This window comes from Marmota monax, unplaced genomic scaffold, assembly GCF_021218885.2.
Source record: "Marmota monax isolate L192 unplaced genomic scaffold, Marmota_monax_Labrador192_F-V1.1 WCK01_AAM20220418_F8-fsc00014, whole genome shotgun sequence".
Classification (NCBI taxonomy): Eukaryota; Metazoa; Chordata; class Mammalia; order Rodentia; family Sciuridae; genus Marmota; species Marmota monax.
The window spans coordinates 11,596,234-11,618,375 of NW_026695222.1; the positions used below are offsets into that span (position 1 = coordinate 11,596,234).

General features: G+C 45.0%; 1 protein-coding gene across 3 annotated transcripts; it reads left to right on the forward strand.

Annotated features, from left to right (window-relative positions):
- The first annotated feature begins 13,690 nt into the window (after nucleotides 1-13,690).
- Sirpb2 (signal regulatory protein beta 2) lies at nucleotides 13,691-21,883 on the forward strand. 3 transcript variants are annotated; one of them, XM_046433194.2, is made up of 5 exons: nucleotides 13,691-13,892; nucleotides 17,276-17,641; nucleotides 18,922-19,263; nucleotides 19,883-19,939; nucleotides 21,242-21,883. In XM_046433194.2, the coding sequence occupies exons 1-5, from the start codon at nucleotides 13,772-13,774 to the stop codon at nucleotides 21,340-21,342; spliced, it is 987 nt and encodes a 328-aa protein (XP_046289150.1). In that variant the 5' UTR covers nucleotides 13,691-13,771; the 3' UTR covers nucleotides 21,343-21,883. The 3 variants fall into 3 exon arrangements, with proteins under 3 accessions (XP_046289150.1, XP_046289151.1, XP_046289152.1); XM_046433195.2 differs by having other exon boundaries at nucleotides 19,096-19,263; XM_046433196.2 differs by having other exon boundaries at nucleotides 17,538-17,641.
- Nucleotides 21,884-22,142: the final 259 nt, after the last annotated feature.

Consider the following 22,142-nt stretch of genomic DNA (forward strand, 5'->3'; position numbering starts at 1 on the left):
GTACTTTGGAAGGATATTCTAACAGGACAATGGAAAGGTCCTGACCCAGTAATTGTCTGGAGTCGGGGGTCTGTTTGTGTGTTTCCACAGGGAGAACAGCAGCCGATTTGGATTCCAGAGAGATTAACCAAGGTCCTGACCCAGTGATTGTCTGGAGTCGGGGGTCTGTTTATGTGTTTCCACAGGGAGAACAGCAGCCGATTTGGATTCCAGAAAGATTAACTAAAGCGATTTCTACAGACCAAAAAGAAGATGATTTGGCTCAAATCCATAACAACTGATATCCAAAACTCCAGTTTGGCTATTCTTACATCTGCAACAGAACCAGGATGCTTTTTTTCAATATCTATTTTATTATTGCCCTTTGCCATATCATGAAGTTCTATTTTGTTTTTTGAGCTCATACAGACCTAGGTTAATGTTTTGCTGATCAGTTCTATTTTTTTGACTATAGAGTTTTTAAACATTGCAATGGAGATTTCACCTGTAAAAAGTTATAAGGCCTTTACTATAATGTTATGTGTTGTATGTATTATATTATGTGTGCACACTTGTGTTTTGTGTTATATGTTTGAATGTATGTACGTCCATATATCATATATGATGAGCGCTCATGATAAAATGGATCCAAATATTTTTTTTCACGTGATTTATATGGATTAATTTAAATTGGGTAAACAACTGTTGAGGATTGTTTTAATATGTAAACAAAAAAGAAGGTTAACAGATCTGTTTGTTTACTTTCACCTTTCCTTTTCATTGTATTTAATAATTCTCTTAAAGACAATGTAAATTATTAAGAAAATTGTTTTCTTTTAGTGCCTTCTGTAATGTTACATAATTTTTTCTTTAGCCATTATTGCCAGAATTCCTATCTTCATCCCAGTGCCGGTGAAGACAATGTAAATTGTTAAGAAAATTGTTTTCTTTTAGTGCCTTCTGGAATGTTACATAATTTTTTCTTTAGCCATTATTGCCAGAATTCCTATCTTCATCCCAGTGCTGGTGAAGTCAAAGATAAAACCAATCTACAGCTTCTACAATAGCCATCACTGAACTGCTTGCAGAACTTGCCTGGACACATTGTGAGCTCACCTGTATGCATTGTGAACTATCTGTTGGTGCAGCGACTTGTGGTAGTGTTGGGGTATTTTTGCTGATGATGTCATTGGTGGTACAATTTTTCCAAAAGGAGCCGTCAATTGGCTTGGTGTATCTTCCTCCCTTCTGCTTGTCATGATCGTCCAGCTAAAATTTGGGGGCCAACAGAGGTGAGGCAAAGAACCTCACCCCCCCCCGCTGGTACAAAGACCTCTCCACAGGTGTGGCTGTATACTGGACCGGTAGTCAGTGACGGGTAAGATCCAATTGCAATGGTACCAACCTAAGGACCATATGTACTATTGGACAACCTAAGGCAGGCACTGTCCCTAAGCCACATGCTTGTTGTTTAAACAGAGAGGGGGAGATGTTGAGAGCCACAGCCGAAGGGGCCCCAGCAAACTTCCAGCTGCCAGCAAACTTCCAGCTGCCGGCTGATGATTGGCTCACAGCAGCCCCAGCAACATCTAGCTGATTGGCTCCTCTGCGGTGATGCTCATTGGGCTGTTTCCCTGCCCTTTCAGACCACGGAGCTGCTCATTGGGGGACTTTTTTGGCTCTGCCCACGCGACCCAGCCAATCAGCCGCAAGAGCAGGAGGATGGGGGGAGGTGGGGAGGCTTGTGGTTGAGAGAGGGGCTTGTGGAAAGCTGGTAGTGGCAGTTGAGGCTCTGAGGGTTTTTCCTGAGAGGCTGTTTTGTTTGGCGTGTGTGGTTCTAAAAATAAAGTTAGTTTCTTTTGACAAGTGGCTCCTGATTGTGCCCAGCCAGACTGCAGCAGAGGAGCTCTAAACCATGGTGTACTACAGTACCAGAGGAGCCACAGCATGGGAGCTCCTGGATGAGGAACTACAGACCTGTTCCATTACAAGACGACATGCACAAGTCCAAAAAGGTTGTGTTCCCCGAAAAGACTTAATAAATCTCCAAGTTCTCTAGCCAGGCTGATTTGAGAAAGTCTTCCTATACAAAACTACACCACAAACACTGGGAGAAGTAGCTTGAGTTTTCAAATGCCAAAGTCCCAACAGATGATAATAAGACATAAAGAAATAGGGAAACTTGGTCCATTCAAATGAACAAATAACATTGCTAGACACCAACCCTAAGAAATATAGATATATTCATTACCAGACAAAGAATCCAAAATAAGTGTCCTAAGGATACTCAATAAATTTAAAAAGAGTATAGATTGACAATTAAATGAAATCATCAATATGCATCAACAAAATGAGACTATCAAGAGATAGAAACCATGAAAAAGAATAAAACAGAAATTCTGAAAATGAGTAATACGAGAAATTTCATTAGAGGGACTCAACAGCAGACTTAACCAGTTAGAAAAATGAGTGAATTCAAAAATAGACCTTTGAGCTGGGCATGGTGGTGCACACCTGTCATCCCAACAGCTCCAAACGCTAAGGCAGGAGGATCGTATGTTTGAGGCCAGCCTTAACAACTTAGCAAGGCCCTAAGCAGCTGAGTGATCCCCTGATACCCTGTCTCCCAATAAAACATAAAAAGGACTAGGGATGTGGCTCTGGATTCAAACCCCAGGACCAAAAAAATTAAGATAAAACTTTTGAAATTACTGAAGCAGAGGAGCAAAGAGAATTAAGAAAAGTGAAGAGAGTATAAGGAATTTGTGGGGAACCATCAAACAGAACAAAATATGCACTCTGAAAGACTGAGAACCAAAGAAAAAGAGGAGACAGAGGACCAATTTGAAAAATAATGGCTAAAAACTTCCCCAACATGAGGAGAGAAAATGACATACAAATTCAAGTCTAACCAGAATTTTTTAAAAATTTACACGAGACACATCTATAATCAAACTGTCAAAGTGACAAAGAGAATCTTTAAAGCAGTAAGAGAAAAGATACTTGTCACATTCAAAAGAGCTCTTACCAAATTATCTGAAAATTTTTAGAAGAAACCTAATATACTAAAAAGGAGTGGGTTGCTCTATTCAAAGTAATAAAGAGAAAACTGCCCACAAGAAGATGATTTCACATAGCAAAAACTCAGGAGAATTAGACTTTCTGAGATAAACAAAACCAAAGGAGTGTACCACTTGACCTTCCCTATGACGGATGTTGACAGGAGTCCTTCAGGTTGAAGGGGAAGGTAGATAAACAATGAAACAAAACCGTAGGAAAACATAAACTCTCAGGTTAAGATAACCTAGACACAAACCTACAGTCCCATGGTATTGGGATGTGTGTGTGTAAATGATTTATAAATTTGACATACAATTTTTAAAAATGTAATTTTTTATAAATCAGTTAATGGACAAATGATATAAAAAGAGGTAATTTGTGTCATCAGTTAAGTGAAAGGAGAAATGTAAGGAAGTACTTATATGTAATTGAAACAAAGTCATTATCCAATGAACATAGTTAACTTTTTTTTTTTTTTTTTTGGTACCAGGGATGGAACCCAGGGGTGCTTAACCACGGAGCCACATTCCCAGCCCTTTTAACATTTTACTTTGGGACAGGGTCTTGCTAAGTTGCTTAGGACCTTGCTAAATTGCTGATGCTTGCTTTGAACCTGCAATCCTCCTGCCTCAACCTCCTGAAGAACACAGTTAACTTTTTAAGATGTTTGAATAGTTGCAATGGTCACCACAAACAAAATATTTATAGAATACACTCAAAGGGAAATGAAAAGGAAACCAAAACATGTCAAAAAAATCAATGAAACACAAAAGAAAGCAATAAGGGAGGAAGAATAGACCAACAAGCTGTTAGATAAAAAAATAAATAACAAAACTATAATATGAAGGCTTTGCATATAAGTAAGTACTTTAAAGATAAATGGACCAAACACCCCAATTAAAAGACATAGATTGATCAAATGGATAAAAACCCAAGATCAAACTAGTCTGTAAGAGACTCACTTCAAATCTAAGGACACAGAAAATAAAAATGAAAGGATGGGGAAATATATACCACACCAACAAGAATCTGAAGACAGCAGGGATGGCCATACTTCTACCAAAGAAACTAGACTTTTAAGCCCCCAAAAAAATCTATCATAAGAGATGAAGGAGGTTATGATGTCATGGTAAAGGGTCAGTTTCACCAGGAATACACAACAATTATAAATATTAATGCATCTGACATGAGAATTCCCAAATATATGTTGCCAATGCCAACAAAACTAATGGAAGAAAAGAGATAAGAGTGCAAGAATCATAGGAGCCCTAAACATCCCACTTTGATTACAGGAAGAACAACCAGACAGAAGATCAACAGGAAACAGATGGGAACTACGCTGCAGACCAACTGGACCCACAGACTACACAGAGCCCTCCACCCAGCAGCAGGAGAACACACGTTCTTTCCAAGGGCGCATGGACATTCTCCAAGTTAGAATACAATAGTCCACAAAAGTGGCGTCGTAAAAAGTATAAGAAGACACGGGCACGGTAGCCCACACCTGTAATCCCAGAGAGTCAGGAGGCTGAGTGGGAGGATCCCAAGTTCAAAACCAGCCTCAGCAATTTAGGAGGACCCTGATTCAAAATAAAAAATAAAAAAGGGCTGGGCATATGGTTCAGTGGTTAAGCACCACTGGGTTAAATCCCCCGTAGTACCCCCACCACCCTCCCCAAAAACAGTTTAAGAAGACTGAAATCGTATAACATCACAGAATGAAAGTAGAAATCAATAGCAGAAAGAAAATGGGGAAATCTAAAAGTATGTGGAAATTAAACAACTCGCTGTTAATCACTGTGATTTTAAAGATAAAATCAGAATGGAATTGAGAAAACACCTTGAAATAAATGAAAATGAAAATTGCAGTATGTCAAAACATGGGATGCACGGAAGCAGTCCTGAGAGTGTAATGCCAGATTCTTGGGACCCCAATAGACCTCCAGGAGCTAAATCTGATGCAATCACACAAGAGTCTTTATTGCAAGCTGGAGCCTGGACTCACAACCGTTCTGACGCAGCAGTCCCAGGGAGTGAGTCCTGGTCCTTTGTTCAGTGAGATTTTGGGTTTGGGGGTGGGAAAATCAAACAACAACTCTTAACATTGATTAGCACATTCACTAGCGGGAACAAGTTGGGTAAGGGTGATTGGTTAGTACAAGAGGGGGATTCTTTTGAACTGATTGGTTTAAGCCACAAGGGGTGTATGTGCTGAACTACGTGGTTTCCCAACATGTTATCAACCACCATAAACTACTGGGGGGTCACCTGGCATCCCAGGTATTTTCCCTGTCTCATGCTGCTTGTGGTTGCTAGGAGGTTGCTATGGGTCCTCACCTAGCCTGAGTCTGGGACACCTGGTGCTGCAGATCTCTCCTGTTATTTGTAGACAAACAACTCAGCAGGGAGTGCTCTGTGGATCTTTCCAAGGACAAGTGTCAGGCCCCCTTCCTTAGGCTTTGCTCTGAGGTAGAGGCTGGTTTCTCAAAAATGGAGTCACATCAGCTTCTCAAGAGCATTGATAGGGATAAATGACTTTAGCTCAGCAACTTGGCACCTCATAGAACTGCAAAAGGAGAAACTAAACCAAAAAGTACCATAAGAAGAGCAATAATAAAGATTAGGAAAGAGAAAGAGAGAGCAGGGAAACCAGAATCAACAAAGCCAGAGCTGGGGTGTAGCTCACGGGGAGAGCGCTTGGTTAGCAGGCAGAGACCCTGGGCTTGATGCCAGCACCTACAAGAAGAGGAAAAAGCAACAAAATCAAAACTCAATGTTTTTTTTTTTGGTTTGGTTTTTTTTAGAAATACCAACAAATTCAACAAACACTTGGTTAGACTAAGAAAAAAATACTTAAATTATTAAAGTTAGAAATTGAAGGGGGCACATTACAATGAATATCACAGAAATACAAAGAGACTACTATGATCATTTCCATACCAACAAATCAGATAGCATTTAAGAGATGGATGAATTCTTAAAAATACAACATGCCAGGCTGGGATTGTGGATCAGCGGCAGAGTGCCTGCCACACGTATGAGGCCCTGGGTTCGATCCTCAGCACCACATAAAATAAATAAATAAAATAAAGGTATTGTATTCAACTACTTCTAAAAAATAAATATTTTTTAAAAAATAAATAAAGGTATTGTGTGTCCATCTACAACTAAAAAATTTTTTTTTCTAAATACAACATACCAAGACTAAATCATGATGAAATTAAAAAACTGAATAGAACTTCCACAAGTAAGGAAATTGAAGCTGTAATCAAAAACCTCCCCAAAAAGAAAAGCCTCAGACCAGATGACTTAACTGGAAAATTCTATTCAACATTTAAGGAATTCAATCCTACTCAAACACTTCCAAATAACTGAATAGGAGAGAAACTTCCAAAATCATCCCCCCCACCAAAAAAAAAACAAAAAAACAAAAACCTTATTCTATGAGGTCGGCAAAGAGAGAAGAAAGAAGAAAATTACAGGCCCAAATCCTGATGAATATTAATACAAAAATCTCCAACAAAATACGAGCAAGTTGATTTGATAAACATTCAAAGATTTACACCCTGACCAAGTAGAGATTATGTCTGGTTCATCAAACAAAAAACAAATAATACGAATTAACCCACTGAAGGACAAAAACCATGTGATCATCTCAATTGATTCAGAGAAGGCATTTGACAAAATTCAGTACCCTTTCATGATAAAATTTTAAAAGCTCAACAAACTGGGAATAGAAGGAAACTATATTAACATAATAAAAAGCCATAAATGAAAGGCCTACAGCTATCATCGTACTTTATGGTAGAGACCAAAAGCTTTTTCTCTGAGATCAGGAACAAGACAAAGATGCCTACTCTTGCCACTACTGTTGACATAACACTAAATGTCTGAGCCACAGCAACTAGGCAGCTTAAAGAAATAAAAGTCATCTGAATTGTAAAAAGAAGTAAAATTATCTCTGTTAGATGATATGATCTTACACGTAGAAAATCCTAAATATTACACATACACATGATTTCGGCATAATTGCAGGATACACAAATCTCAAAAAGCACACAAAACAAAAATCAGGTGCATATCTATACACTGACATTAAGCAATCCAAAAACAAAATTAAGAAAACGATCCAATTTACTATAACATTAAAAGAATAAAATGCTTGGAAATAAACAACAAAGGAGGTAGAAGAGTTGTACAGAGAAAAACATACAAAACATTGATGAAAGGAACTAAATAAGACACAAGTCAATTGAAAGACAACTGTCTTGGTCCATTTTCTGTTGCCATAACAAAATACCACAGACTGGTATTTTAAAATGTATAGAGAAAATTAGTTTACTTAGCTCACAGTGCTGGAGGTTGGGAAATCCAAGTGCATAGGGGCAGGGTCTGGTGAGAGCTTTCTTACTGCATCATACAGGACATCCCAGGTCAAGAGGGCAAGTGAGCACTTGCAAACAAAGTTCACTTTTACAACAAAATGACTGGCCCAAGAACTCATCCACTCATAAGAACAGGCTTACTTCATTTAGGAGGGTGGAGCTGTCATGACCTGAACACCTCTCATTAAGCCCCTCCTCCCAACACTGCTGCATTGGGAACTAATTTTCCAACAGATGAACTAGTAGGGGACATATTCAAATCATAGCAACATCCTATGGTCATGGATTGAAAGACTTAATCTCATTAGATATCATTACTACCCAAAATGATCTACAGATGCACTGCAATTCCTATCAGAATCCTAATGGCACTTTTTCTGAAATTAAAAAATTTCTAAAATTCACGTGGCATTTCAGGGGACACTGAGCAGGCCAAACAATCCTGAAAAAGAAAAAAAAGTTGGAGGCCACCCATTTCCCGATTTCAAAACATGCTATAAAGCAACAGTAATTGACAAGACATAATACTGGCATAAAGATAGATATAGGACCAATGGTGTAGAATAGAAAGCTCAGAAATAAATCCATTCATATGTGGTCAAATGACTTTTGACAAGGACACCAAGACTACACAATGGGGAAAGGGCAATCTCTTCAATAAATGGTGTTGGGAAAACTGGATACCCACAATGTAAAGAATGACTTTGGACCCTTACCCAACACCACATGCAAAAACTACCTCAAAATGCATTAAAGAAAGACCCCCAAAATATCAAAACTACTTTGAGAAAACTTGGAGAAAACTTCAAGATATCAGATTTGGTAATTATTCATTAGATATGACAAGAAAAGCAAAACAAGGCAGCAATGAAGTATCACCTCATCTCCAGTAGGATGACCACTATCAAAAAGAACGGAAGCCGGGTATCGTGGCACACACCTGTGATTCCAGCAATTTAGGAGGCTGAAGCAGAAGGATCACAAGTTCAAGGCCAGCCTTGGCAACTTAGTACCAGGGTCATATCCCCAGCCATTGTTTTATATTTTATTTAGAGAGAGGGGTCTCACTGAGTTGCTTAGGCCTTGCTAAGGCTGACTTTGAACACACAATTTTTCTGCCTCAGCCTTCCAAGCGGCTGGGATTAGGGGCATGTGCTCCCATGCCCAGCAGGCACAATTCTTACTATCCAAGAGATGGAAGCAAATCAAAAGTCCACAGATAAATGGATTTCTAAAAATTGGTATGCACATAGAATAGAATATTATTTATCCTTTCAAAAGAACGAAACTAGGGCTGGGGAGTAGCTCAGTGGTAGAGCATTTGCCTAGCATGCTCAAGGCTCTGGGTTCGATCTCCAGCAGGGCAAACAAATAAAGAGAAGGAAATCCTGTCACATGGTACAATGTGGTGGAATCTGCAGGACATCATGTTAAGTGAAATAAGCTAGGTACCACGGGAAAAATACCGCATAAGTCCACTTATATGAAGTACCTAAAGTGGTCGTAATTCTGGTGACAGAATATAGAAAGGCCATGTCCAGAACTGGGGAAAGAAGGGGTGATTAGCAGTTAGTGCACATAGATATCATCCCTTGATATCTGTGGGAGATTGGTTTCAAGATCCCCCATCAGAAAACAAAAGTGGGGAGCTGGGGTTGTGGCTCAGTTGTAGAGTGCTTGCCAAGTACATGTGAGGCCCTGGGTCAATCCTCAGTAGCACATAAAAATAAATAAATAAAATAAGGGTATTTTTAAAAAGAAAGAAAGAAACAGATTGTGTTTCTTGCACAAAAGAAAGAAAAAGTGGCAGATTCTCCTTTACATAGTATTTCTCCTTTACATAGTTAAGCTACACACATCCTCAATACCCTTTAAATCATCTGTAGATGACTTACCATGCCTAGTACAATGTAAACGCTATACATACAGTTCTTACACTGTAATGCTTAGGGAATGACGGCCCAAAAGCCTGGACATGTTCAATACAGATGCAGTTTTACAAAATATTTTCAATCCCAGAAGTTGGTTGAATTTATAGATACAAAGGGCCAACTCCACAGAGTTTGGGAATTACAAGATGAAAAAGTTCTAGAGACTTTCAGCACAACAGTGTATACTTAACACTCCTGTTACATTTGAAAATGGTTAAGATGGTAAATTTAGTGCTATGTGGTTTTCCACAATAGCCCACACAAAAAAAACAAAGAAAGAAAAAGAAAAGCCAGACACCAGTTGCTGTTTGACTATTTCTATGCAATTGAAGAACAAGCAAAATAATTTATGATGATAGAAATCAGAGCAGTAAAGCCCAGGGCAGTGGTGCACGTCTGTAATCCTAGAGACTCAGGGGGCCGAGGAAGGAGGGTCTCAAGTTCAAGGCTACCCTGGGCAGCTTAGCAAGACCCTGCCTCAAAATAAAAAATAAATAAATAAAAAGGGCTGGGGATATAGCTCAGTGCTAGAGCCCCCCTGGGTTCAAACCCTAGTGGAAGAAAGGAAGGAAGGGATGGAGGGAGGGAGGGAGGAAGGATGGGTCAGTGGAGGGAGGGAGGAGAGCTGGAGGAAGAAGGGAGAAAGAAAAGACAAAGGATATCAGAGTTGTATTTACGTCTGGGTCCAGAGACTGAATGGAAAGGAACAAGAAAGAACCTTCTATATCTTGGGGTGGTGATTACACAAATATAAGAAGTCTAAGGTAGCAGAATACAACAGTCACTAATATGGCATTATGTAAAAATGTGAATGTGTAACCGATGTGATTCTGCAATTTGTATTTGGGGTAAAAATGGGAGTTCATAACCCACTTGAATCAAATGTATGAAAGATGATATGTCATGAGCTTTGTAATGTTTTGAACAACCAATAAAAAAAAAGAAGTCTAAACATTCACTGGGCCACACATTTAATATCTGCACCCTTCCCTGTATGTAAGTCCTCCCTCCCTGAAAATTTAAAACACCAGCATCAAAGCATATGTCACAGGATTTGACATAAAACAGGAAAAGGAAGCAAGAAAGGTCAACTGAACCATAAAGTGGGACAAGTTACAAATAGTAAAAAGTGAGGTCAAAGACCTTAGAGGCTTCAGTATTAAGACAACAAAATCTTTCTCCTGAATGAAAAGGGTGGCAGAAATGATGCTAGATGACTTCAGGGTTAGGCATAAAAAGCCACACACCACCGCTCTGTTCCTGTGGGAATCCTAGCATTGGGGGCTCAGCCGTTGGAAATCCTCGTAAATCTCCAAGTTCACTGCTGGGTCTGAAAGTAAATCTCCAAGTTCACTGCTGGGTCTGAAAGAAGCGGGAACCTGAGAGCTCACCAGGAATCCCAGTGTGATTTAAATGTGATCTACAGAAGATCCAATAGGGTAAGCACTGCAAAACTTCACGTTTGCAAAAATTAAATCTGCTGCTGCCCAAGTATCTGCCGCTCTCTATTCTGGAGGAGCAATCATGCCTGTCCTCTTTCCCCTTCAAGATCTCGTGCAAGCACCTCTCCTAGTAGAACCAACCTAATCTAACAGCACTGGTGAGGAGCACCAGAAAATGTAGCTCTCGGGCTTTCAGCCTTCTGATGAAGAGAGCAGAGGAAGAAGTGGAGATAAATGCTAACTGCAAAGACACTGGCATTGCTGGGGTTCTTGTTGTTTGTTACTGGCTAGGGACTGAACCTAAGAGTGCTCTACCACTGAGCTCCATCCCCAGTCCTTTATTTTATTTCTTTTTTTTTTTTAATTTGAGATAGCCAGCCTTCAATTTTCAATCCTCCTGCCTCAGCCTCCCAAGTTGCTGGGATCACGCATGTGCACCACTACACCTGGCCACACATAGCATTAGAGTATTTTTTGTGCTTTCTCTCTCCTTGTCGTATTCACTTTTTTCCCTGGAAACTCTTTCCCATTTTAAAGCTGGAGTATGAGGCTTGTTGCTTTGAGGAGACAGCAGAGGGTTCCTGCTAGAACAGAGGAAGCCCTCTGTTAGGAAGAGGGCTGTTAGGAAAGTCCCAACCAGGGCGAAGAAGGGGAAATCCTCCCCATGCGATTTGGTGGGAGGGGGGCAAGAAAAAGGACAGAAAGTGAGATACTAGTGTCCCAACACCCCTCGACCCTGGGCTGACACACTCAGATGGGAGTGGGGTCTAGAAATCCAGTTGGTTTTTGGAGAGTATAGGGACTATGGCCCACCTTCCCTGTGACAGGTGGGAGTTCTGGACACCAAGATGGCGGAGGCAAGGTATCCGAACGATGCTGCTGGTGGGCACGACAGGGAGACGGGTCATCATGTCTCTGTTTACAATAAGTACCGTTACCATGGCAACTCCCACCACTGAGGATCTATCACCATGGGTTTGGTATTTTAAAATGACCAAGGAGGGTAAAGGGGTTTTCTAAAGTAATCAATGGGGGGAAATCGGACACTGTTCTAATCAGGTATCATAAGGTAACCAACGGGGGCAAATGGGGTAAGATCACTTCAAAGAGGCTCTGATATGTGGACCTCCTCAACAGGAGAGGCAGAGGGAGCCATGGAGTAAGAAGGTGAAACCAATACAAGGCCACAAAGGTCCAGATGAGCCAGGCCCAGGGGTGCACGCCTGTAAGCCCAGCTACTGTGGAGCCTGAAGCAGGAGGATCACAAGTGCAAGACCAGCCTGAGCAACTGAGAGAGACCCTGTCTCAAAATAAAAGGGAAAGGATTGGGGGTATGTTAGAAATACGGGGTACGGCAAGGAGTCAGACATGTGCTCAAAGTAGGCTGGCAAGACCAACTTCACTTCTGCAGAAGGGCGTGCTACCAAAGAAAGTCCAGCAAGCAAGCACACCTAGGTGGGCGGCCACCTGTTTTTATCGCTAAGGCAGCACTGCCCCCTTGCTCTGATAGGAGGAGCTTGGGGTTACAGTCTAGGCAATTGGATAATTTTAAAATTGGGGGAGGACAAAGAGAAGGGCTATAGTTAAAATGGCTACCATTAGATCTTACATCCCAATTAAGGTTAAATACTACATTTTGAAAATGGACCACTGACCTTTCTATTTCTCACCGGGTATAGCTCCATGACAGAACATCGACCTAGCAGGTGCAAGGCCTTGGATTCAATCCCCAGAACCACAGAAAAGAAGTCCAGACAGAGCCAGCACACCCCAGGGACCAGGCCAGAATGACTCCTCAGGGAAGAATCTGCACCACAGGGGAGGGTCCATAGTTCAGACCTAAGTCCTGCCAATCTGTCCCAAGAAGAAACAAGTTTCCCCTGCACACAGGACAATCTGAAGTAGGAAGAATGGAGGGAAACACTGAAATTCTGAGGGTTTTGTTTTTGTCTGAAAAAACTCAGTTAAACGAAAAGAGAATGGCCATCACATTGACAAGTACTTTCTTGGCCCAGACATGCAACCATATCTTATTCCTGTTTACAGATCAGGAAACAATTTGTGTGTGGTGTTGGGAATACAACCCAGGGCCTCCGGCATGCCAGGCAAACATCTCATCACTGAGCCACATCCCCAGCCCCAGGTTAGGAAACAGAGGCACAAGCACTCAAATGATTGGGTTCAAATCTTGGCTTTACCCAGATCAGGCCGAGTGACTCTTGTTGTCTTATGTACCCCCAGTTCCATGCTAGCTTGTCTGACTTCCCTGTGTGATAACATACATTTTGATTGGGTATTCGACACTATTCAAGTGTAACAGCGTTGCAACCTTGTTGGGCACCACCGATTTGAGGGTCAGCAAAGTTGCACCTGCACACTGAATGTGCCTCGCTGGGGTTTTTGTCTTGGGGGTGCATGTGCACATAGTTATTAAGTGCTTTCCGTCACTTTTCTCTCATCCCTTGGAGAGCCCTAACCACACCACACATCAACGACAACAATGGCTAACATATCTAGCATTCACATCGTCCTGAGCCCTCCTAAGTGCCTTGCGCATGTGATCCTCTCAACGACTCTCTGAGGAGGGGATTGCTGCTGACCTCCTTTTGCAGAGAAGACAGAGGCTCAGAGAGGGCAAGTGACTTTGAAAGCTCACATGGCCAGATGAAGACACACCCAATGGTTTATTCAAAGTGCCGCTGACACCAGATACACCCTGTGACAGGGGTGCTCATCATCCTCCAAGGTTCCTACACAGGGCCAGTGGCATGGACACATTAAGGTTTTGACACAGTCTTTACAGGAACCATAACCCCAACATGAAAGCCGGAAACCCTTGGACCCAGCTCCTTCCTCTTGCATCACAAGCCTTGACTTGTAGTGAAAACTTCCCCCAAGTAGCCGGGACAGAAGGAAACAGAAACAGGCTCACATATGGGCCCAGCTCAGACTCCAACACTCACCAGAGAGCAGAATGCCAGCCAGTCTTGGGGACCACAGGAGACACTGGGCACCCTTCACAACAACCACCCCCACCCTTGTGGCTCACTCACCTGTCTGTTTCCTGCAAGTGGCACTATTCCTTGTCCTTTCAGGTGAGTGGAATCTGGAGCTGAATGGGGTCCACCCCTGGTTTGTCTCAGAGAAAGGCACCAAGTGCTCTGGCATGCCAGGAGGTGTCTGACCCACCAAGAGTGCGGGTTGTGCGTGGAGGGGGACCCCGAGAACTCTCCTGGCCCCAGCAGAAAGCTGATCCAGGGTCTCAAGAGACATGAGGAAGTGACTAAGTCCCCAGGCTCTGGGCTTGAGCCACGGGGTTCTGGCTGGAACTTGGGTGCCCATGTCTGATGCTGAGGCTCTGTGAGCCTCTGTTTCCCCAAGGATCCTGCGAATATTAAATATCGAAGTGGTGAAGCTCAGACCTGGACCTGGTACATAATTTGTGGGGCCAATGCAAAGTGGAAATGCAGGTCTCTTGTTGAAAAAATATTAAGAATTTTGAGGCAATAAGAGTCAGGCACTGTGGTACATGCCAAATCCAAGATACTCTGGAAGCTAAGGCAGGAGGATGGCAAGTTTGAGGCCAGTCTGGGCAATTTAGAGAGACTTTGTCTCAAAATGAAATAAAAAGGGCTAAGGGCAGCTCAGTTGGCAGAGCATTTGCCTAGTATGTGAGAGGCCCTGGGTTCAATCCCCAGTACTGCAAAGAGAAAACAAGAGGAATTTTAAAACAACAGCAGGGCATTAAACCAAGCTGTCTACACGAATAAGAATGGAATGGGAATTACAAGAAAGGTCAAACTCAGGGCTTTGAGGACACAGCCTATTGGAGGATCATGAACCAAGCCAATAGCCTCCAATACTTGGTTAGCATGGATTTTGAGCAGTGCCCCTACCCAGAAGCTATGTAAGTCCCTAGACTAGTACATTTAAGTGGAAAAACTTGCTATCAGCTCCCCTCTGGACGTGGGTGAGTTCTCTCTTTTTTCTTCTTACTTAATTAAGTCCTATTCTGTTCACTCTTGCCTTCCATTATTGTCTGTGGACTTTATTCTTCAAATTTGTGAGAGAGTAACCCATGAAGAAATTGGTGAAGCAGAGAATCTAATTTCATCTCAAACTCCAGTTTCATAAGCCGGGGAACCCGTGTGATAACACACATCACACTCCCATGTGCCAGCCTTGGCATGTTTGAGACACAGACACAAACCCCACCACTGACCACTTTAAGTGACTTCTCTCTGAGCCTCACTTTTTCCCATCGGTAAAATAGGGCCAATAGTAAAAGCCCTTCATGACTTTCCTAGGATGACTCAACAAGTTGACACCTGGCATAGCATAAGGATTTAATAAGGATGGCTATAATTATCATTACACCTATAGCTCCCCTATTTCAGGGGCAGGCCTGTTTAGCTCCTGAGTCGTGGGGATCCTGGGACCAGCTCAGTCTCTGAGTTCATTGCCTTCCTTTCCAGCAGGCAGCCTCCCTCCCCACCAGGCAGCCTCCCTCCATCTCCTGTCCATCTGGGCCCTGGCCCCAGGTCCTACTGGTTAACCCCAGGAAAGGTCCCAGTGGGATGCACATGTGGGGCCAGATCCTCCCTGGTTCAAGAGTCATGTGACTTGCTACACCATATCACTTACCCAAGTAAGTTTCTTTCATTGTAAAACAGGAATCATAATTCCTGGTCACTCATTCCACAAATACTTTTATTTGTTTATTAATTTAATTTATTTATTTATTTTTTTTTTGGGGGGGGGGGTACCAGGGATTGAACTCAGGAGTGCTTAAGCACTGAACCACATCCTCAGCCCTTTTTTATATGTATATTTTTAGACAGAGTCTCACTAAGTTGCTTAGGGCTTCAGTAAGTTACTGGTGCTGGCTTTGAACTTTCGATCCTCCTACCTCAGCCTCCCGAGCTGCTGAGAGTACAGGCGTGCACCACCTTGCATGGACACAAATACTTTTGACTAATTATGTTTTAGGCTCTAGACAAGGAAGTCATAAATCTAAACTACCCAGAGTCAGAAATACTTCAAATATTTGTTTGCAAATATTGATTTTCTACCAGACTTTCAAAGGTTACCCTAAACAGGGAACACAAAAGGAGTAAGATACACCACAAATTATGTCCTATGTGGGACCAAGTTATTCACAAGGCCTGATGAGAATACAGATGAATGGGGAACTTAGTGACCTTGTGGTGTAGAACCTTAAAGTCATCTGATCTGAGTTCAAATCCCGTTATGACATCTGCTGAATGCAAGTTTCACCTCATGTTTCTTCACCTCTCTGAGCATCTAAAAAAAAAAAGTGGAGAGAATAGCCAGGTGTGGTGGTGCACACCTATAATTCCCACTACCTAGGAGGCTGAGGCAGGAGAATCCCAAATTCAAAGCCAGCCTGGGTAATTTAGGTAAATCTGTCTCAATAGAAAATAAAATAAAAAGGGGATACAGCTCAGTGGTAAAGCACTGGGTTTAGTCTCCAGTATCATAAAAATGGAGATGACAATAGCTTCTACATCAGAGCCCCTGAGAGGAGTGGGCGTGATAACCCAGGTGTAGAAGAACTTCCATGGAGGCTCCCGCCCCCGCTCTTGGTACCCCCTCTGGGGCCAAGTAGACCCACCGCACAACACACGAATAGCAACTGCAGTTTGTGGAACTCACAGGAGGCCGGAGGAGATTTACAATGAATGGAACACCACACCAGCCTGCATCCCTGAGCGGTGACATTTGAGGGTGACAGTCCGGGGCCCTAGGAACACATCCTTATTGGGTGATGCATTCATCTGCCATCACGAAGTATCACAAAATTAAAATGTATTTTCTCACAACTCTCAAGTCTAGAAATCCAAGACCCAGGGGTTGGCAGGGTGGGCACCTTCACCATCTCCCTCCTTGGCATGTAGACGGCCACCTTCTCCTTTGTCTTCATATGATTGTCCCTCTGTACATATCTGTCCAAATTTCTTCTTTTTTAAAAGGACGACAATTAGATTGAATTAGAGGCCCCCCCCCAATGACCTCAACTTAACTTAATCCCCTCTCTCAACACCCTAAGTACAGTCACATTCTTAGGTGCCCGAGGTTAGGACTTCAACATGTGCATTTAGGGAGGACACGATTCAACTTATAGCAAAGGATCCTGGGCAAGCTACCCACCCTTGGGGGCCCCTCCGTCTCTGCTATCAAATAGGGATGACACTTCATATGGCAGAAGAGCATTGTGAGGAACAAGTGAGATAATCATGCAGCGCCCAGCAGGTGGTGGCACTTAAGTTCCCTATTCTTGGCAGAGCTTCTAGGGAGCTGCCTTCCCTGTCTGCAGCCAGCTGTTCTGCCCCTGACTCCTCTGTCTCCTGTCCTGAGCAATGGCTCTTGGCTAGATCATGACTGGATCCATTTAAACTTGACATGCAGAGCTCCAAGGCCTTCTGACCCAGTGACAGGCCTTTTCCCCTCTGTTTAGGGGCCTCTGAGCAGAGCAGCTGGAGTGAGTGGCAGGTGCTGCAGCCCGAGGGCCCCATACTGGTGGCTGAAGGAGACACCCTCCTACTGAGGTGTACAGTGGTTGGCTCCTGCGCTGATGATATGATCAAATGGGTCAAAGAGAGCTCTCAGGACCAGCAGGAAATTTATAACTTCAAGCGTGGCTTCTTCCCTGGAGTGACGTCCGCGGTCCAGCGGACACGGGAGCGCCTCGGCTGCGATTATTCCATCTACATCCACAGAGTCACCAAGGAGCATTCTGGAACCTACCACTGTGTAAAGTTTGCAGTCTCCAGTGAGGACCTAGACACGAAGCTGGGCGAGGGCACCGCTGTGACCGTGCAGGGTGAGTGGCAGGCCCAGCTGATCCCGCACTCGCTTCGTCCCCCTCCCTGCCCCGCCCTGCGCCCTCCCGCTCTCCCAGGACTCCGGGTCCCCCCCCCCCTGCCCCGGCCCTCCAGCCCTCCAGCTCTCCGGCAAGCGCAGTCTCAGTGGCACGCGGGTGTGCCTCCCCCACACCCTTGCTTGCAGCTGGGACAGTTCTGCCTCACATCCCCTGCCAGGACCCAAGCTAGAGAGCTGGTAACTCCGGTGTGTGTGTTGGGGGGGGGGGGGGGGGGTCCGAAATCCAAGTGGCCCAGAGGCAGCTTTCCCCAAGAGCCTCTGTGACATTATGTCTGCTGACAGCCCATTAGCTAAGCAAGTCACCTGGCTCACCTCCAAGTCAAGGGACAAGGAAGTGTGCTCTTCCACCCAAGTCCAGGGCAAGAATGGATCTGCCAGGCTACAAGCCGGGAGTCAAGACCTGGGGCTGGCTGCCAATGTCATTTGCCCTGATCCCCAGGCAATCAGTCCTGGTGTCTGGAATTCCTGCCACGACGGCCTGGACACCCAAATCCTGCATCTGTTGTTCAATAGCTGTGAGGGTTTCTTGTTTTGTTTTGTTTGGGGGGGGGGGGGTGGGGTGCTTGTTTGGGGTTTGTTTTTTGTTGTTTGTTTGGGTTTGTTTGTTTATTGACTGGCACTGGGGATTGAACCCTAAAGCTCCACCACAGAGCCACATTCCCAGCCCTTTTTTTTTTTTTTGAGACTCACTAAGTTGCTGAGGCTGGCCTTGAACTTGCAGCCTCCTGCCTCAGCCTCCCAAATGCATGTGCCACTACACCTGGCAGCAGTGTGTTCTTAAATGAGCCTCTTCAGCTGTACATATTTCAAGTGCTTACCTTGTAAAATAGGCAAGAAAATTTCTACTTCACGGCGCCTTCTGGTGTTGAAACAGAAGAAAACCCACTTGTGAAATCACCCCTGGTTTCCCTGGCTCCTTCCAAGCTTCAGTGGTACCTTCCTTGGAGTTGTGGAGCCTCAGGGGACTTTGCTTAAGCATCTGCACCACCACATGACTTCAGGAAGGGCAGTCAGGAGCCCTGTAGGGTTCTGTCTTCCCAACATTGGTCCTTGGGAGGTAATTAGGATCTCCTTACGGAATGAATCAACTCATAAGGAAGGAAGGGAGGGGAGGCTGAGGACAGAAGTCCTGGAAGGGGGAAGGGGGGAGAGCTTTGAGGGGGAAATGAGTGGACCATGAAAGGAGAGACAGAATCCAACGAAGACCCTCTCTGAGTTCAGGCGCCGGGGATCCCAAGCCAGACCTGTGGATCATCCAGCCCCAGGACTTGGTGGAGGTGACCACTGGAGACACTGCCCTCCTGAACTGCACGGTGCTGGGGGACGGTCCCCCTGGCCCCATCAGGTGGTTCCGGGGGACTGGTCTGAGCCGAGAGGCCATTTACAACTTTGCAGGCCTCTCCCACCCCAATGTGACAGCAGTAAGGGCCTCTGACAGCGACTTCAGCATTCTTCTGCCAGACGTCTCGACCAAGGATGCAGGCACCTACTACTGTGTAAAGTTTCAGAGGAAATCCAACAGACAGTACCTGTCCGGACAGGGCAGCAAGCTGAGAGTGAAAGGTGAGGCAGCCTGCCTGGGACAGGTGGTCCAAAAGGAACTCTTCACCACATCCCACACACACCAGCTCCTATCCAGCCTCCATATCATTGTGAAAGTTTTTCCCTCTCTCTGGAACACTTTCTCCTTCTCTCTAGGAAACTCCTATTCAACCTTCAAAGCCCAGTATAAACAGCCCTCCTCTGTGGAAAAAAAAAATTATGGTGCTGGGGATTGAACCCAGGGCTTTGTGCATACCAGGCAAGCCCTCTAGCAACTGAGCTATATCCCCAGCCCCTCTGTGAAACTTTTTCACCCTTCTCTCAGAGAAAGTTAACTTCTCATGCTTCTGGGCTCCATCAAACTTTGTCTAGACCATTAAGAATTTTAAAAGTGTCTTTCACTTGCCTGTTGAGAGCTCTGCACTGTACTTAGTGCTGGAGACGCCGCAATGAATCAGACATTGGCTGTAAACCAAAGATGCTCAGGCGAAGGTCTGACTAGTCCTTTGTAGTCGCAGGGTTTGACTCATAGCCCCAACCCAGGTATTGGCAGATTTATATTGGTGACCTCAGCTCTTGGCACAGGGGCTCAGGAAGTAGAAAAAGGTTAAGAGAAGGGCTCTGCCTCTCTCCCTTACAGCAAAATCCACGTCGCCCACAGAGATCAATGAACCTGCAGTTCAGGCATCTCCAACAGGTAAGTAGACCTCCCTCCAGTGGAATTAATGAGCCCCCCATAGGCACCGGGGACCACAGATGACTTAGCCACAGCAAGGGAGCAGTCCCAGGGTTCCAAGAAAACCCCTAGGGTTCATCTCAGCTGCAGAGTGGGGAACCCAGAGAGCAACGTCATAGCAGATCCACCAAAGACAGGGCTTTCCAGTAGCCAGGACTGAGTGTCAGCGGGCAGTCTTGCTGGAGAGGCAGTGAGTCCCCGTGACTCAGAGTGTGAGGCTGCACTGTGAGGCCACATACAACAGCGCTGCAGGACATGGCTTTGTGGCAGGGCCTCTTGGGTGGAGCCCCTTTCCGGCTGTGTAAGCCCGCGGGGGGGGGGGGGGGGGGGTGCCTTGCTCTATGAATCTCTGCTGACTTCACGAACAAAAGCAGGAAGAGGAATAAGAATCAGAGAGGCTGCGGGGCATGGTCGTGCCCGCCTATGATCCCAGCCACTTGGGAGGCTAAGGCAGGAGGATCGCAAGTTTGAGGCCAGACTCAGCAACCTAGCGAGACCCTGTCTTAAAAATAAAATTAAAAAGGAGCTGGGGCTAGAGCTCAGTGGTAGAGCATCCCTGGGTTCGATCCATAGAACCATGGGGGGAAAAGAAAAAGAGAAGGAAGAAAAGAAAGAGAAATGAAGGAAAAAAAATGAATCAGCCCACCTCCTGGGGTTGTGTGTGGACCCAGTGAGATCACAGGTGTCAAATGCCCAGAAGTGTCAGGCATATTACCTGGTAACTCAGAGGCACTCAGTGACCACAGGCAGCTTGGGGCAGAGGTGACCAGATTGCCTCCCTGGTTCTTGGCCCTGTTCCTGCCATCCCTGGGAGCCAGACCACCTGGGTCTCGTCACTTCTTTTTGCCTGCGTTTCTTGGGGGACCGTGTAATAACTCAGTCCCTGAATACGATGGGCACACACAGCCCTGAGCAAATCAGTTCCCACTCTGGGTCTGTCTCCTCGTCTATAAAACTTGGCCCCTCACCCTGCATGGTGGGAATCGTTTCAGGGTTAGATTCGGCTGGGGGCTGAAGCAGAGGGACTGAGCGGCCGTCAATGAGGGCAGTTTGCTCTGATTTGAGGTTCGGGATGCTGTTGAAATGATACAGCAGGGTCAGGATACCAGGCTTCTCTGGGCCTAGGACAAAAGGAAGAATGGTCTTTGATGTCCTCTCCCAATGTAGAAAGGACCTGTCCAGGGGGTTCAACAGCAGCAGGGCAGGGACAGCACTGGGGTGCAGGCGCTGGGATCCTGCCTGAGCTCTGCCCTCTGCCCCCAGGCCTCCTGTCTGTGCTCACTCCTGTGGTCCTGGGGCTGAAAGCAGTGACCTTGGCTGCACTCCTTCTGGCCCTGGCTGCCTGCCGGCAAAGAAGATTTTGAGACCCTGGGCCTTGCAGAGCTGGACACAGCTTAGCGTGGGGAAAGCTCTTGAGTGACAGGTCAGCCCAAGAGTAGATGCTCTGAGTTGGAGACAAGCCAGGCTCTTGAAACACTCCTCAGCCTCCCACCCCAGCCTCCGCAAACCCCCAGGCCTAATGACAAACTATATCTCATCACCTGGTTGCAGTCACCTGGTGAAATTCTCCCCTTGGTGCCGGGCTCCCGTTCGAGATGCGCATCTCTCTCTTAGCCTGCAAGACCTCACCTCTGCTGCAGCCCCTTCCAGGGAGTCCCCTCCTTCTGTGCCTTCCCATATCTTTCTTGTCCTTCAAGATACAATTCAGAGTCTTCTTCCCAGGTTCCTTGGGCATCTGAGCTCACCCAGCCAGACAGATGGTGCCTCTCCATCCCCATCCCCCTCTCCCAGCTTCCTCCTCCCTCCTTTCCCAGTGTGGCTGGCTTGGATGGGTGTGATATTACAGTGCAGATTTGGCAAAATAAATAAATAAATATAAATAAATAAATAAAAGCTCTCAAATAACAGTGGCTTAATCAAGAAAGTTGATTTCTCTAGGAAAATCTGACCACAAGCCGGACAGGCAATAAAGAGGCTCCCTGGTATGGACACGCCTTGACCTTGTTGCTAACAGGTCTCATTCCAGGCAGTGAAACTGGGAAAGAAGTCAGGGAAGGGGAATATGACCTTCTCCTGTAATGGCACAGTCAGGAATTTGCCCACCGCCCACCTCATTGGCTGGAAGGTGGTCTCATGGCCACTTAGGTAGGTGTTCAGGGATACC